Here is a 16,838-nt window from a genome sequence, read left to right as displayed (position 1 = left end):
TTTTTTTTTTTTTTTTTTTTTCAATCCCCACTTTATTTGTTATCTCTCTTACGCTTCCTCTCCACATAATCCTGATCCAGTTTTACGTAGTACCAATGTAAACCAAACAAAATTCCGTTGGAATAAAGTAGCAAATCCTAAGGTGCCATCCACATTATGTCTATTCTTGTACTCTTTAATATATATGTGTGTCTCAAATAAAAAAAAAATAGTAATAATATTACAATTTAGAATACATTTTTTTGGAAAAATTTAGAATACAGAATGGGAGTATTCATAGCCAAGTTAATTAGTCGGACAAATAACTTTGTAATCACAAGATTGCAAGTTTGATTTTTAGTGGAAGCCACATTTTGCCTTTTTGATTTGAACCAATCAATTATGGACAGCTTATACTGGTTAGTGCACAGTACTCTCGGGATCGTATTATAATGTTGCTTCTATATTCTTGTTATGAAAGCTTTTAAGGTGTGCATGGAATTGAAAATGTTAAGCATCCTTTTATAAAAGTAATATTCTTGCAACATACTACTCATTAATTAATTGTGTGGAAGGAAAGGAAAAAAAAAAAAAAAAAAGGAAAAGGGTACCCCTAATACCAATGACTAGTTATAACGTCAAAGATACAGGGAGTTAATTTTATATATTGTTGTATAATTTAATAATTTTTCAGTACATGGTTCCCTATGAATCCCTAGAGGGAGGGGAAAATGGGACTGAAAGGGAAGACTATAACTACCTGTATTGCATGTGCCTAATGTTCTCATTTTCTAGTTGACTCCTTAGGCTAGCTTGTAGATTATTTTTGGGCTACTTATTTTTTATTTAGGCTTTATGACCCTAATTAGTAAAAAGAAAAACACAAAAGAATAACTAATTTAGGTTATCCATAGTTGAAACTAGGAAAATCAATGGACAATATCACTTGAAATCTTATGATTACCAAATTAATTACATAACTCAATTGGAGTTGTCCCTTAAATATGCTTAGTATTGTACTATTAGTTCAATATAAATTGAGTAGTTCAAGAGGCAAGGACATGCAAATGATTGAAATAATAATTTGTCAATTTAATAAAAATTGAGATATATATTGACGTGATATTTCGAAGATACCTAATCCTATCTTTGGTGTATCCTCCCTCTCACAAAACAATATGTATATATATTTTATTTATTTTAGGGCTACGCATTTTGAAAAGTGATCATATCTATAATATAAGTATGGGGCCAAGTGGGTAACGTAATATTAAAGCAAGTGTTCCACCAAATTTTAGTTTCAAATAATGGGTTTGGAATAATATTGTACTGGTGATTTTCACCTGCCATAGAGGCCAATTATTTATTCTAGCTTTTTGACTACCTTCAAAACGTGCATTGAATGTTAGTGTCGTTACTTTCAGTTACCAGACCGACCCATATCAGATTTTACCATCTGCCAGACAGCTAAGTATGCTGTGGAATAAGCAGTAAAATTTCAGGAGTCAGATCGAACTATTTTACTTCCATTATTGCTCAAGGAATGACAACAAACAGCTCAACAGCCTGTTGGCCCAATTGCCCAAACCATCTTGCCGGTCCGCTACATGTGTGGGCAAATGGACCAATCCATCACCGCAAAATGCGGTTGGGCGTGCCAAACGATGGAGAATTTGGTCCTGATATTCATAAACCTAGTTGGATAGTTCAAGAAGCGGTCCAAAATATGAAAACCTAGGTGAGGTTTGCATTTGTGTCGGACATCATTAATCTCATTAATATTCACGTATAGTTCAAGAAGCGAGGAAAACTCATTGTTGACCGACCGTCGGGTTGTGCCTGCCAGTCGATACTTGATTGACCGCTTGGTCCTCAATCACATTCGGCCTATCAAACTAACCAGTCGATCGGTAAGTCTTCTTTGCCTCTGTCATGTCAATCTGACCGCCTCATTTGCTCACTCATTCACTCGCCTCCTCGACCATTTCTTATCGTCTACCTCAAGGGCTCGCTCGATCTGAATTTATATCCCATCAACCGCGATTTACCTCCTCCTACATGCTCTGTCGGGCGGAGACGTGGAACCCTTAGGATTGGGGATTCAAATTTTTGGGGAGAATAAATTGCCCAAAATATCCACACACACACACACACACACATATATATATATAACATGTCAGCATTTTATTTTTATTTTATTTTTTCATGTCAGTAATGTACTGGGTGAAAAAAATTGGAGATATAATGATCTAAGTGGATCATATTTTAGTGGCTAAAGTGTCATTTCGCACCATAAACTATATTGGATTATTCATGCCGCACCTTGAACTTTCATAACGTCTATTTCGATACACGAACTATTAATTTTTTTTCATCTAGCATTTTTCACAGGTTACCAGGTTACTATGATGACATGACACATGTAATTAGCTTATGTGGATATTCTTTTTAAGTCAACTCAAAATTTTTAAGTAAACCCCAAAAATCAACGCCTCACGCTGCCCCTCCCCTGTGCCTTCACCCGGACCAGTGCTCACTAGACCAAATCACCACAACCCTTCCACAATCCACTGTTCCTCCCCTCCCTTGCGGCAACGTGCGTCGAGCCCACCGACGACCTGCCTAGGGGTGACCGCGGTTCGTTCCGGTTCGGAACCGCCAGTTCACGGTTCCAAGGTTACACAAACCAGAACCGGAACTTTATATAAAGGTTCTGATTCTGATTCAATCCGAATTTTTTTTTTCTTTTGGTATATATAATTATATATAATATGTTTTGTTATTATAAAAACATATTATAAAATTTTTTAATTATTATTTTGGCTACTGCCTACTGGAGTAGCTAATATATATATATATATATATATATATATATATATATATATATATATATACCAGTAGCTAAATGCCTAAATATAAGAATTTATTATTATTATTATTTTACGGTTCCGGTACCGATTGTTAGGCTGGAAAAGGTTTAGAAGAAAACAAAAAAATTCAAAAAAAAAAAAGAAGAAAGAAGAAATCGAAAGCAAAAAGTCCAAGTCAGCATAGATTACCTATAACTTGTAGATAACTTGCAACTCTCTTCTTCCGGTCTCCAATGGCTTCCGAGGAACAGTTATCTGCAATCAAGGTATGCATACTACTATTGGAAGCACAAAACACTATTCTCTTCTGCAATTTTTCATTTCTACGTGTTTTTTCCCCCATTATATTCCTTGCGAATGATCGTATTGTTTGACATTATTTAGCGCGCGAAAGTGCTCATGGTTGGTGCCGGTGGTATTGGCTGCGAGCTTCTGAAAACCCTCGCGCTTTCGGACTTTCAAGACGTACACATTGTGAGTTCCGCAAAACGTTATGTTCCGAGGTTTTTGGTCTAGCGTTTTTTTAATATCTGCAACTTGGTATGATCGGTCTAGCATTATGACTTTTGTAGTGATGCACTCTGTGTATGAGTTTTAGGAACAAAGGCTTTATAAATTTCAAGTTGTTTTCTGTTTTCGCAATTTTAGCGTCGCGAAGTTCTGGTTTGGATGATAAACTCATTACTAAAATTTCCAGGTTATTCTTTGATCAAGTCTAAGTGAGTTTGATTATTGCACTACTAAAAGTTTGTTCTGATTGGGGAATGATAGGAAACCATGCAACAAAGATATCCATGCAATGGTTGGAACTTAGGAATTGAAAATTAGTGAGAATGGATATTTGCTGGGAAGCAGTAAATTAATTGGTATATGGAGAGTGGAAATAAATAGTGCTATGGTCAGATTATGGATGTATGCTGTTCCCTTTTTATGTGACAAACTTGGAAAGTTATAGCTGTGAACTTTGGTACTCTGAGTGCCTGATACTAATTCCATATATGCTTTTGATAATCTAGGTTATATATCATTCTAGAAAATTTCTACAGTTGCGTTATACAAGTGATTGGATATTTGGATGGTATAATCTATTTGCATTTAATTTTTTTTGTATAGATTGCTGTAATCTCTTATCATTGAATCACATTCACTTGCAGATTGACATGGACACAATAGAAGTGAGTAATTTAAACAGACAGTTTCTATTTCGAAAATCTCATGTTGGGCAATCTAAGTCCAAAGTAAGTAAAATCATGCCCATACCTTAAGTTGCTATTTCATGGCACATTCATTCACTCTATTGATATGGTCTCTCAAATTTTTACCCAGGTTGCTAGGGATGCCGTCTTGAAATTTAGGCCTGGAATGAAAATTACACCTTACCACGCAAATGTTAAAGACACTGACTTCAATGTGGATTTCTTTAAACAATTCAATGTTGTTCTGAATGGCCTTGACAATCTAGATGCTAGGCGACATGTGAACCGACTTTGCTTGGTAGCCAGTGTTCCATTGATCGAAAGTGGGACTACTGGTTTCTTGGGACAGGTAATGTTGCATACTTAAGGATTACTGTTTCACCTGGTGTCTTAAAACTTATTTCAGTTTTATGTTCTTGCATGTTTTTATTATTTACTTGAGATTTTATGTGTGCCATCAAAGATTTCTAATTAAGTTTAGATGAATATTCTGAGTCTGGGGAAACTAGTTATCTCTGTTATAAGTCAAAAGACTGTTAAAAACAATTTTTGTTTGCTCTTATATGCTGGAAGATTATAACTATGACTCTATGAGACAGAAATTCACTTGAGGGAAAGAAAAGGATAACTTTTTTGCTCTTAGTTTCCCAGTCTTGTTTTGACCACCTACTTTTTTTTTAAAAAAGGAATATACTCCACTGTTGAAACATGATGTCCTAGATTTGTTTTGCATTTCATGTTTTGCATTCTGGTATTGGCAGGTTACTGTGCATGTGAAGGGCAAAACAGAGTGTTATGAGTGCCAACCTAAACCAGCTCCAAAAATTTACCCTGTATGCACAATTACAAGCACTCCATCCAAGGTATTGGTGATATTTTTATTGTTTTATGGAAATGACTCCCATAAATTCAATTGGGTTAATGTACATTAAATCAGTGTTTAGTTTTAGTACTCCTTGGTCTTTAAAGAAAAGATATTCATTCCACTGGTGGGAATAGTTTTAGGCTTGTCGTTGTTCTAAGATTATGACTCAATGCTTTTGATATTCAGTAAGGTTATTGTGTAGATTATCTATGCATAAGGGAAATGCTAAACTGTTTGATTTTTTCTCAGTTTGGACAAACAGTCTAAATAGGCACTTTTAAGATAAGCAAATTTAAATAAGCTCAAAAAATTTATGAGCAAGTGATTTCAACTGGTCCTTGAAAAGCTAGTTTTTAGCTTCTTTTAAAATAAAATATATAAGCTCCTTCTGATGGCTTATGGAGACAATAATAATTGCAAAACAACTTTTCAAAAGCCATAAGCCATATTCATAAGCCTATCCAAACACAGTAAAAGATCAGCATAAGTGCTTCTAGGAGTAAATAGGCCAAAAATGTATTCATAAAAATTGTGGCTTATACAGATCTCACTCTTATGATGATTTTTTTTTTTTTTTGAAGATCTGGTTTCAAAAGCATGCTTTGACCTGATTTTCTGACATTGCAGTTTGTTCACTGCATTGTATGGGCAAAAGATCTGCTTTTCGCAAAGCTTTTTGGGGACAAGAATCAGGAAAATGATCTGAATGTGTACTCTAGTGATTCTTCTAGCTCATCAGAACATTTGGAAGATATTTTTGAATGCAGACCAAATGAGGACATTGAACAATATGGGAAGAGAATATATGACCATGTTTTTGGCTACAACATTAAGGTAGCATTGTCAAATGAAGAAAAATGGAAGAATCGTAACAAACCAAGGCCTACATACATTAGGGATGTATTGCCATCTGAAGAGATTCAACATAATGGAAATGGAGATAGAGGTTCAAAAGATGTTGATCCTTCATCAGTGTCTGCAATGGCATCTCTGGGTCTTAAAAATCCACAGGAGTTGTGGAGCTTGAAAGAAAACACTACAGTATTTTTGGAGTGTCTAAAGCTCTTTTTCTTGAAAAGACCAAAGGTTTTGTAATGTCCGACTTTTGAATCTTTTAAAATATCTTAATTAGGCTTAGTGTAATAGTGTGTATCAAATTTTAGTTTATCATTAGTGTTTACTTCTTTAATCTCTTCAGGAGATTGGCAACTTGAGTTTTGACAAAGATGATCAGTTAGCTGTGGAATTTGTAACTGCTGCTGCTAATATTCGGGCATCTTCCTTTGGTATTCCCTTGCATAGCCTTTTTGAATCGAAAGGTATTGCTGGAAATATTGTGCATGCTGTTGCGACAACAAATGCTATAGTTGCTGGGTTGATTGTGATTGAGGCTATTAAGGTGCTGCAAAATGATCTGAAAAACTGCAGGTGAGCCAATTTCTGGTATTTGCTTTTTGATTACTGGGCTAAATTCCTTCAAGTTAATAGCTTATTGTGGCAACTAATTTCTGTTACATTTCCTGATCATTAGGATGGGCTTTCTTTCACTAATTAACAAAATGCTAGCTAGTTTTCTGTTTGAACAAATTCATAAATTGATTCTTATGGTGGACCTCAAATACTGGTAGTTCCTAAGTTCTTTTACCTGGTGATTGCTGCTCAATATCTTCCCATCTTTATTAATTACTTCTTTATTCTTATATGTAGGATGACCTATTGTCTTGAACATCCTTCCAGAAAAATGCTTCTTATGCCAGTTGATCCATTTGAGCCGAACAAATCCTGCTATGTCTGTTCTGAGGTATAAACTTCAACACCTGTGAAATTCTCTGGCCTTTCTGGAAAGAATTTTGAATTTTATCTTAGTATGGACTTTAATCTGATCTCATACAATACTTGCTGGCAGACATCTTTGACACTTGAGATCAATACTCATAGGTCAAAGCTGAGGGATTTTGTTGAGAAGATTGTGAAAGCAAAGCTAGGTATGAATTTGCCACTGGTTATGCATGGATCAGCACTTCTCTATGAGGTGGGTGATGATCTTGAGGAAGGTATGGTAGTGAATTACACAGCAAACCTTGACAAGGTAGTTGACTTGTAATTTCTCTTCTATTGCTTGCTGTTTACCAATCTTCTTTAGTACTAATATTTGTCCTTTTTGTTTATATTGTCCTTAGGTACTGTGTGAGCTTCCATCTCCTGTTACTGGAGGCACCACTGTCACTGTTGAGGATCTCCGACAGGAGCTAAATTTTAATATCAATATTAAGCATAGGTTTGTTTCATCCCCTATTTTTGGTTTAGCTGGTAAACTATTGTAAATAGGATTTGTTTATTCTAATGTTTATCTTCCATCTCTCACTACATTCAAGCTCAACTAAGTTCTTATGGTGGAAACTAATGTGTATGGCGGCTTAAAATTTTATAAACTTAAATGTCTAAAATGTAGTTGTTTTGGATTTTGTTTCCCAATCAAATTTTTGTGAAGCTTAAAGTCATGCTTTCCAGAATTTGTCATGAATCTTTTTTGAGTTGAATCTTGCCAAGTAATTTATGCTATGCTTTATCTATGTATATGGTCTGGATGGTTGCTTCTTTATTAATTGATGGAACATCATGTTTTCCCTTATTACTAGCAATGTGATCCGGCTTTCACTGTTTCATATGCTCCATTATTTCAGGGAAGATTTTGATGACGAGAAAGAACCTGATGAAATGGTTCTCTCTGGATGGACTCAAGCTCCTGCGACTGAAACTATAAACAAGGAAGTTCATGACAATGGTACTAGCACATCTATAGCATCTCAAACTGCTGCTACTCAGGAGACCAATGAGGATGATGATTCTGTACTTCTGCCAACAAGCATTGAACTTCCTCTTGGAAATGAAAGAAAGTTGTCTGACAGTACTGTTGCTGCTGGTTCGGATTTATCGTATTCCCCCAATGAAACAGAGGTTAAGAGAAAGGCAGAAGAACTTAATAATGATGATGGTGATGTCATTTTGTTAGATGATGGAAATACTAACTATTGCAAGAAGCAGAGGGGAGCAATAGTTAATTTTGGGGCTTAGTTCTGCAGCATCTCTATGTCTAGTTCTGTACCTTATAGTTGCATTCTGAATCTTTTGCTAGTTTTTAACTCCTTAATTGATGTTTAGGTGCTGGACTGTCAAATTTTGACAAGATTTGATACCTCCAGTAATCAAACTTTTGCTTATCATCAGACATTGGCAGAACAGCAGTAACATAAATTGTGACTTGGTAGATATAGCTGTGCTTCTGTGCCTTGAAAACGTAAGGATCTCTACTGATATAAAGGATGCTGACGTGTCAATTAGGATGCCTTCATAATCCCTTTTTCCAGAATTATGTAGTAAATGGTTTTCCTTCTCCCAAATTCTGCTATCTGGTTTTGTTTTTATTTCCCTGTGGGCTGAAAGTCTGTATTTGATCCATCCTAACAGTAACCAATCAAGGTGAAAAGCAATGCAACACCGGCAACAGAAAAGGCTGCAGAGAGAGCAAGGAGTCAAAACTGAAGGATGTAAAATTGTCTGTTGCGTGAATTACAAGATGCTGCTGCTAATAGGATGCTGGCCTCACGCCATCGAATTGGGAAATTCGTGGCTAGTGATGCTCATTAGGCATTTAGGCGGACAATGAAAGGTGAACATGTCAAATTCTAACTAGCATGGAAAGAGAACTAGTAGTTAATACAAATATATCATTGTTGGGTTATTACTTGGTTTTGCCATCGTGTGAATCCGCACTACCAAGAACTTTGTGTGCAACCATTAATGTGGGTTTGCACGATCAGCACTAAATCGTTTACAGAACTACCAAGAATATGATTTGTAAGCATAAAATTTTTCATGATCAGCACTTGAACATTTATCGCCCATTGAGGGCAGAGAACTGATGAGCAAACATTGTAGTTCCTGAATGCTCATTAATTTCTTGAGCTCCAGCAGTGCTCTGCTCAGGTGAAGGAATTGGCAGCCGGTTTTCAGGGGTTGCAGCAGCAGGGGAGGCTGATGGTGTTGCAGCTGCAATATTTTCATCCTCAGCCTGTCCTTGTATAGAGTTTTCCTGCAGCTGCAAAGCATGTTCCAGGCTCCACAACACATCACCCATGGAAGGCCTATCATCACCATATTCTGCCAAGCACTTCTCAGCAGCTTCTGCAAATTTGTTCATCGACTCAGGGTCAATTTTGCCTTTCAGGGTAGGATCAATGATCTTGTCCAGCAATCCCTTCTTCTTCCACTGCATCGCCCACTCGGCCAAGTTCACTTGTTCCCTCGGCAGCTGTGGATTAATGGCTGCACGCGCACACAACACTTCAAACAGCACCACCCCAAATGAGTAGACATCTGATTTATCTGTAAGTTGCTGCTTTCTGAAGTATTCAGGATCCAGGTAGCCGAAGCTCCCTTTCACGGCCGTGCTGACATGTGTCTCCCCCGTGGTGGGTCCATCTTTGGAGAGCCCGAAATCAGCCATCTTAGCCACAAAGTTCTCATCAAGTAAGATGTTTGTGCTCTTGACATCACGGTGAATGATCCCCTGAGCTGCACCTGTGTGGAGGTAGTGAAGCCCCCTGGCAGCTCCAATGCATATCTCTAGCCTCTGCTTCCAAGGAAGGCTGGGCAAGTCCTTTCCGTAGAGATGGTCTCTTAGTGGTCCATTGGCCATGTATTCATATACTAAAATCATCTCTGCATTCTCATCACAATACCCAATCAATGACACCAGATGGCGATGCCTGAGCTTGGACAAGATTTGGATTTCTGTCTGGAATTCATTGATGCCTTGCTCGGATTGTGGGTTTCCTCTCTTGATGGCCACCTTGATTCCATCATCAATTTCTCCAAGGTAGACGTTGCCAAAACCTCCAATGCCGACGATCTCTTTCTGGTCCCAGTTCTTGGTTGCTTCCTGCAATTCTGCAAGAGTGAAGTAGCGCCCTAACCCGGTGACTGATGAGTGGAATTGGTGGCTCTTGCTCTTGCTGCTCATAAAGCTTGAATCTCCGGCATGGATGGGAAGCAACCACGACGAGAAACTCTGCCGCCTCTGCCAATTTTGGGGCCTCTTCTGCCACCTTGCAGCCATTGCTCCCAGCCCAACAAACGCTCCAAACATCATTGCAAACCCCACAGCAGCAGCGGCGTTTCCGCCCGCGGTATGTCCATCCGCCGCCTTTCCGTCAACCCCGTATTCCCCACCTAAGCTACCCACCGAATTGTTCAGCCTAAACACCTCCACCCCGTTAAGTATCGCATTCCTAATGCCTTGAGCGTCATTCATCGGACCGACTTTCACTTTCAGCGGGCTGCTAACCATCGAAGAATTTATCACCAAGTCCTTGAAGTAAGCCGTTGCTAACTTGTTGGTGATAGTAGACAAGTCCAGCGCGGAAATGGCCACTTTGTCGTTGATGTAGACGTTAAAATACAGCTCGTTTAGACCCTTGCTCACTATATCACAGAAATGCAGACGGAGAAGGTGCGTATATTCGTTATCTATATCCATTTGCCAGGTTATGTTGAAAGCAGCTTGCATAACTCCAGAATCCGCCATTTTCACGGCGGAGGCATAAACCAGAGGGGGAGCAATCACAGGGGAGCCTCCTCCTTTAGGATAAGAAATAAGTCCGGGTGAAACGGAAACAGTTTGTCCCATCTCTTTAGGCTTAAGATACTCTTCGTCAGACTCCCAGCGTCTTCCGAGGGTGTCTTTTTCTGGGCCGAGCTGAGGCCCCCCAACGTTAACCCGGTGAACGGTCTCGAAAGCGTTGCCTGATAACTCAAACGGCTCGGAAACAGGAAAAAGCAGAGTGGCCAAATTGCTGAACAGCGGGTCCGGGGCGGACACAAATTCAATGGCGTTAATAAATGCCATTGTCTTTACCGGCCTGAACGTCAACGGGAATCGCTCCGTGGTGACATTTACCAGAAACTCCTTGACGGTGGGGGCGGTTTGGTTTTCCATTTGGAAATCCCATAGGAGAACTAACGTCTCCGTCATGACGGAGAACATGGCGGTCTTTAGGTCATTCCCGGGAGCCTTGAACGCCCAAAAATGGAGTCGTATCCAATGCAACCCGGGCGACGTTACATGGAACGTATAGGTAGCCTCGCTGACGAAAACTTTAGCGCTGTGGTAGATATCAGGGATGTCCTTATCCTTATCATTATCATCACCCTCTCCTTGTGGAACGGAAACCTTATTCTCTTCTCCGTTATTAGACAAGTACTTATCGGTATTATGGTCGGGCTGGAACATTCTGCCTCCGGGAAGAGTGGCGACAGAGGAGGCCCCACAGTTGAGGAGGTAATTATCGGGAGGAACGAAGGTCTCAAAAGCCTTTGCAGAAATATACTGTTGTTGTGCGTGAACGTGGAGCATAGGGTTAGGGTTAGCAGCAAAAATAATGAGGAAAAGAAGAACAACCAGGAGGGTGGCCATGGTAGGCGGCGGCGATGACGGCGGCGCCAGAGAGGATAAATGGGAGATGAGAGAGAGTCCCCTAGGCTTCTTTTCCATCTCCTGCCCTCCCGGTGAACAGGAAGATATGCGATTTATTAGGCGATCATTGAAATCTATAACAATGCCTTTAACAAGCCTCTTTCAACTCAATTAATTATTTATTCTTTTCTTTGTTTTTCCTTTTTTTCATGGATGAAATGGAAGAATGAATCTGATGCCTTAGTTTAGTTTGGGTTTTCCAATATTATAGCCATTTTTGGGGGATGTGGTAACTCATTTCCCACCTTCTAATACTTTATTAATTCAAATGCTAAAAAAAGTAACAAGTCTAATACACGATGGTGGGGTTCCAAATCAATTCAACGCGACAAAGAGCTCAGAATGTGGAGCTAAGAAAATTATTTTGATTTTATATAATTATTAAGGAAATTACTTTCTTGACATTTCATTTTTTTTATACCGTTATATTAATATTTAAATTTGTATTTCAAGTTGTAAGTTAGTTTACTTAATTGGATTTTAAATTAGAATCACTTGTTATTAATTAATGTTGTGGATTCAATTCTTGTTAGTTATATTTTAAATATTTTTATGCTAACATATTATTAATTAGTGTTTTGATAGTCACAATATCGTCAAACTGTGATCACTCATTTAAAATGACAATAAAAGGTGTTATAACACTATATAGTACATAGTAGTTTGCGTTAATAATTTAGTACTTAAACAGTCTTCAAAATGAATCATAATTAAATTAAGTTGAAACTTGACAATTAGAAAGAAATTATAAGACGTTTGGTTGGAGGGAATTGCAATTCCATTTCCACTTAATTCCGAATGCAATTAAATTCTTTCATTTGGTTGAAGGAATCCCATGTCCCCCCTATGATTTTAATTCCATGAATTTTAGGAAGAAAAAAAAATATTGAGACAAAATTATCCCCTCTTTTTTTAACCTACATTTAATGTCTAGCATTCCCTTCTAAATTATAGCGCGTGTATTATTCACTTTAAGGTTGCCTTTTGGAGGATGTTTAGAGCCTTTTAGATGAGTTGTTATGTCATGGATCCGGGTCCATATTCATAATTTTAGAACTCCATATTCACATTTTTAGATCTCAGTATACAAAATTGCAGAACTCTATATTCACAATTTTTGAGCTCTATATTCATAATTTTTGAACTCTATATTTACAATTACAGAATTTTATATTCACAATTTTTTAACTCTATATTCACAAAATACTCTAGACGCACGTTTTGGACGTGAGTCCATATCATAATTTGCCCTTTTGGATTTTGGATAGGGCCCCACGCGCACTATATTGGGCTGTCTAGACGATGCGATTGTTATTGGGCCTCTCGTAAGTACGAGATTGGGTTTAGGCCGTTTGGCACATCCTGAAAATATGTAAGTATTGGCATTTCCTTTCACAGAGCTTTCTTATTTCTTGGTCGAATTTTAAGAGAAAGAGTAATACGTTTCTTTCATCACAAGTTGGGAATTGAAGAAGTTCGCCTTCTTTCTTACTTTGTCGATTTACAGATCTATCATTAAACTCCGATGTCGAGCGAGGCCTCTGAAGACGCCGCTCGTCGCCGCACGGCCACTGCCGATTACCGGAAAAAGCTTCTTCAGCACAAGGAGCTTGAATCCCGCGTACGAGCAGGTTGGATTGAACTTTTTTTACGGTCTCCAATTGACTCTGTAGCCACATTCAACTTTAATGCACATCTTGTGAATGCTTTTATGTTTCAATTGATGATAACTTTATCGGATGCTTAGAGAATGTTTCACATAGCTGAGGATCTTACATTTTTGCTTAATTGAATGACTAGAAGAAATCATTTACCCACCTTGCAGCTATATAGTCACCAGCGTTTACAATTATTTATTTGTTAGAAGAAACTATTGATACTAATGCTCCTGTTATACACTGCATGATTTTAATTTTTTTTTTTTTATTTGGGATAAAATATGTGCGCTTTGTATATTTGTCAGGCAAATACTTGATTTTAGTTTTAGCGAAAATTCACAATTTTTTTAGTTATATTTCACCATACATGCAGTTTCATTACTGTAACTGGATTGAAGTTTGTGCTTGCAGCAAGGGAGAATTTGCGGGGTACAAAAAAGGAATTTAATAAAACAGAAGATGATTTGAAGTCCCTTCAGAGTGTTGGCCAGATCATAGGCGAGGTGCTCAGACCTCTAGACAATGAAAGATGTAATATGTTGATATTTTTTCTTCTAGTTCATTGAGTTTTTATTTTTGTTCAGTTGCATTTTCTATGTAGTTTCAGGTGCTCTCATTCACTGACCTTTTCCTGCTGCTGTGAATGGGAGCTCTTTATCATGACCTTGGGAAAATTTTTTTAATATTGGAGATAACATTGGAAAAATTTGTTGTCTTTCATCATTTTATTCCTTTTGAGATTGGGCCGTATTTGATTTTGAGTACATAGTTGCAGTTTTTTTTTTTTTTTGTTTGGTTCCTAGATAGGAAAATTTAAGGTAATTGAAGATCTACTAAATATATCTTCCACTGTTTTCTAGTGATTGTCAAAGCCAGCAGTGGTCCAAGATATGTGGTTGGTTGTCGCAATAAAGTAGACAAGGAAAAACTGACTTCAGGCACTAGAGTAGTTCTTGACATGACAACTCTCACAATTATGCGAGCACTCCCCCGTGAAGTTAGTAAATGCCTTTGTGCTTAAATTCAATCCATTGTTGTTCTTGCATTCATTATCTTGTGCTTATACTATAAACTATTTACCATATCATGGCTTTTTATTTATTTACTCCATATTTATTTTTGGTGTGGCAGGTTGATCCAGTAGTATACAATATGCTTCATGAAGATCCTGGAAATGTGAGCTATGCTGCTGTGGGAGGATTGTCAGATCAGATAAGAGAACTCAGAGAATCTATAGAACTACCACTAATGAATCCCGAACTGTTCCTAAGAGTTGGCATTAAACCTCCCAAAGTAATTCTTGCGTATAAAGTGGTGCATTATCATTATGTGCGATGTTCATCCATATATACTTCAAGTAATCACTTTCAATTGCTTTAGGGTGTTCTCCTCTATGGCCCTCCTGGGACAGGCAAGACATTATTGGCCCGGGCCATTGCAAGTAACATAGATGCTAATTTCTTGAAGGCAAGAGTTTACTGCCCGTGGCTTCTGAATATACTTGTCATCCCTCTGACTTAACTAATCTTTTCCAAGAGACAATCTCACACGATATTATTATTAATCAATGCAGGTTGTATCAAGTGCCATTATAGATAAGTACATAGGTGAGAGTGCAAGGTTGATCAGAGAAATGTTTAACTATGCTCGTGATCATCAGGTAAGAACCTGATGAATATGGAATAACTCAGTCTCCGAATTAACCTAAATATGCTTTAGGATGAACTAACAATTGTATTCTTGTGAAGCCATGCATCATATTTATGGATGAGATTGATGCAATCGGTGGGCGACGTTTTAGTGAAGGAACAAGTGCTGACCGGGAAATTCAAAGAACGCTTATGGAATTGCTTAACCAATTGGATGGATTTGACCAGCTTGGGAAGGTCTGAAATTAACTCTGTAATGTGTTGCTTAAGGGTTCTATTCTGGAACTCAGTTCATAGTTACATTCTTTACAGGTTAAATTACATTTTTAAAGAATAAGAAAAGAGAAAGTAAAAGTTGTGATGAATATATGCTTAGGGATACACTTCCTTATTTTCTTCCAGGTAAAAATGATCATGGCAACTAATAGACCTGATGTTCTGGACCCAGCTCTTCTTCGTCCTGGTCGATTAGATAGGAAAATAGAGATCGCGCTACCTAATGAACAATCAAGAATGGAGATCCTCAAGATCCATGCTGCTGGGATTGCCAAGCATGGTGAAATTGACTATGAAGCTGTTGTTAAGCTTGCTGAGGTGTGCACCAAGGATCCTAACTACATAGTGTTACCTTTCTCACATGTTTAATCTAGAATTACTAACAAAGGTGTATTCTTCAGGGCTTTAATGGAGCTGATCTTCGCAATGTTTGCACTGAAGCTGGCATGTCTGCAATTCGTGCAGAGCGTGATTACGTCATCCATGAAGATTTCATGAAGGTACGCTACAGTTCATCTAGATATAGATCATCAAATTTCAAGAATGCAGAATGAGAAAATACAGCGTACCTTAAGTAAAAAATCTCTCCTATAATGCTCGTATCTTTGTATGGTAAATATGGACCAATGTTTTCTATACACACTAGATGTTTTGTTTAGATACAACAAAAAATTTAAGTAAAAATGATAGTTTTAGTCCTTAACTTACAGGAAAATAGCCGACTCAGTCATTAGTTTAACGACTTATAGTCTTTGAGCTTTTCTCAGAGTGGCACTTGTAATCTGACTGTTAACTAAAATTGTACAATCACCATATTTTAATTTAATCAAAATTGTACTTTCCTATTATCGCACTTCAAAGACTTAATCACATTGTCCTAACTCTAACGCAGAGCCAAGATCCCCAACCTAAGGACTAAAAGCGCCACTTTGAGGAAAATTCAAGGACTAAAAGTGACTACACTAAAAACTTAAGGATTGTTTTAACTATTTCCTTATAATGACTAAAATTATTATTTTCCCAAATATTAACATTTTGAGGAATTTTTGGAGTGTTAAGAAAATGAGTTAATGATATTGGTGATTCTTCATTTTTGAGATGGAAGTTTTTAAATATTTTTTCCAGGCTGTAAGGAAACTGAATGAAGCAAAGAAACTTGAATCAAGTGCTCACTACAGTGCTGATTTCGGAAAAGAATAAGCAATATTGTAGGGAAGGAGGCATCATGTAGTTGTCTGAGGAGAAGCATTGCTATTCCAGTTGGATATTTGATTGTTGACACAATTTGTTTCAAAAGGGTAGCTTTTGTGGTTTTCCCTTTATTCTTTTTGAGCATTTTGTATCATTTACACACTGCCTCGTGTTATTGTGAAAATAATCACCTACACTTCCCACCATTTCACTTTCGAGATGTGTAAAATCAATTCCATTTCACGTTCGATGTTTGATAAAAAAATACACTTCATATCAAATAAGGGAGTTTGAAAATCCGAATTCCAGTGTTTAGTAAGGAGGAAACTTAAAATCAAAGGAAAATTATGTGTTCATCAATGAAAAATATATCAAATTTTTAGAAAAATGACTTCCTCTTTTTCTCTTTTGGGAAGTCGTTCTCTGTCTCTTTTTCTCTTTTGGGAAGTCGTTCTCTGTCTTCTCTACCTCACGCTCTTTTTCTCTTTTGGGAAGTTGTTCTCTGTCTTCTCTACCTCACGCTCGGCCGGAAACTTTTGCATCTGACATTAGTCCAGCCGACTGGTTTCGACCAATGTGATTTTGCATTGAGATTTTACTGTGATTTTTTTTTATTTTG

General features: G+C 37.6%; 3 protein-coding genes across 3 annotated transcripts; 2 read left to right on the top strand and 1 right to left on the bottom strand.

Annotated features, from left to right (window-relative positions):
- Positions 1-3,060: 3,060 nt before the first annotated feature.
- LOC116015726 (SUMO-activating enzyme subunit 2-like) lies at positions 3,061-8,180 on the top strand. Its single transcript, XM_031255901.1, has 11 exons — positions 3,061-3,115; positions 3,234-3,323; positions 4,004-4,087; positions 4,176-4,394; positions 4,807-4,908; positions 5,538-5,996; positions 6,109-6,338; positions 6,618-6,711; positions 6,817-6,999; positions 7,091-7,188; positions 7,595-8,180. The coding sequence occupies exons 1-11, from the start codon at positions 3,083-3,085 to the stop codon at positions 7,983-7,985; spliced, it is 1,983 nt and encodes a 660-aa protein (XP_031111761.1). The 5' UTR covers positions 3,061-3,082; the 3' UTR covers positions 7,986-8,180.
- Positions 8,181-8,440: 260 nt separating this feature from the next.
- LOC116015720 (probable receptor-like protein kinase At2g21480) lies at positions 8,441-11,536 on the bottom strand. Its single transcript, XM_031255898.1, has one exon. The coding sequence runs from the start codon at positions 11,461-11,463 to the stop codon at positions 8,806-8,808; it is 2,658 nt and encodes an 885-aa protein (XP_031111758.1). The 5' UTR covers positions 11,464-11,536; the 3' UTR covers positions 8,441-8,805.
- Positions 11,537-12,862: 1,326 nt separating this feature from the next.
- On the top strand, positions 12,863-16,462 carry LOC116015732 (26S proteasome regulatory subunit S10B homolog B-like). Its single transcript, XM_031255906.1, has 10 exons — positions 12,863-13,076; positions 13,515-13,634; positions 13,964-14,100; positions 14,235-14,396; positions 14,484-14,570; positions 14,677-14,763; positions 14,852-14,989; positions 15,155-15,346; positions 15,430-15,528; positions 16,154-16,462. The coding sequence occupies exons 1-10, from the start codon at positions 12,971-12,973 to the stop codon at positions 16,226-16,228; spliced, it is 1,203 nt and encodes a 400-aa protein (XP_031111766.1). The 5' UTR covers positions 12,863-12,970; the 3' UTR covers positions 16,229-16,462.
- Positions 16,463-16,838: the final 376 nt, after the last annotated feature.

Source organism: Ipomoea triloba, chromosome 1, assembly GCF_003576645.1.
Source record: "Ipomoea triloba cultivar NCNSP0323 chromosome 1, ASM357664v1".
NCBI classification, from domain to species: Eukaryota; Viridiplantae; Streptophyta; class Magnoliopsida; order Solanales; family Convolvulaceae; genus Ipomoea; species Ipomoea triloba.
The sequence above is the reverse complement of the archived record's forward strand: the minus strand, read 5'-3'. Positions and strand labels throughout refer to the sequence as shown.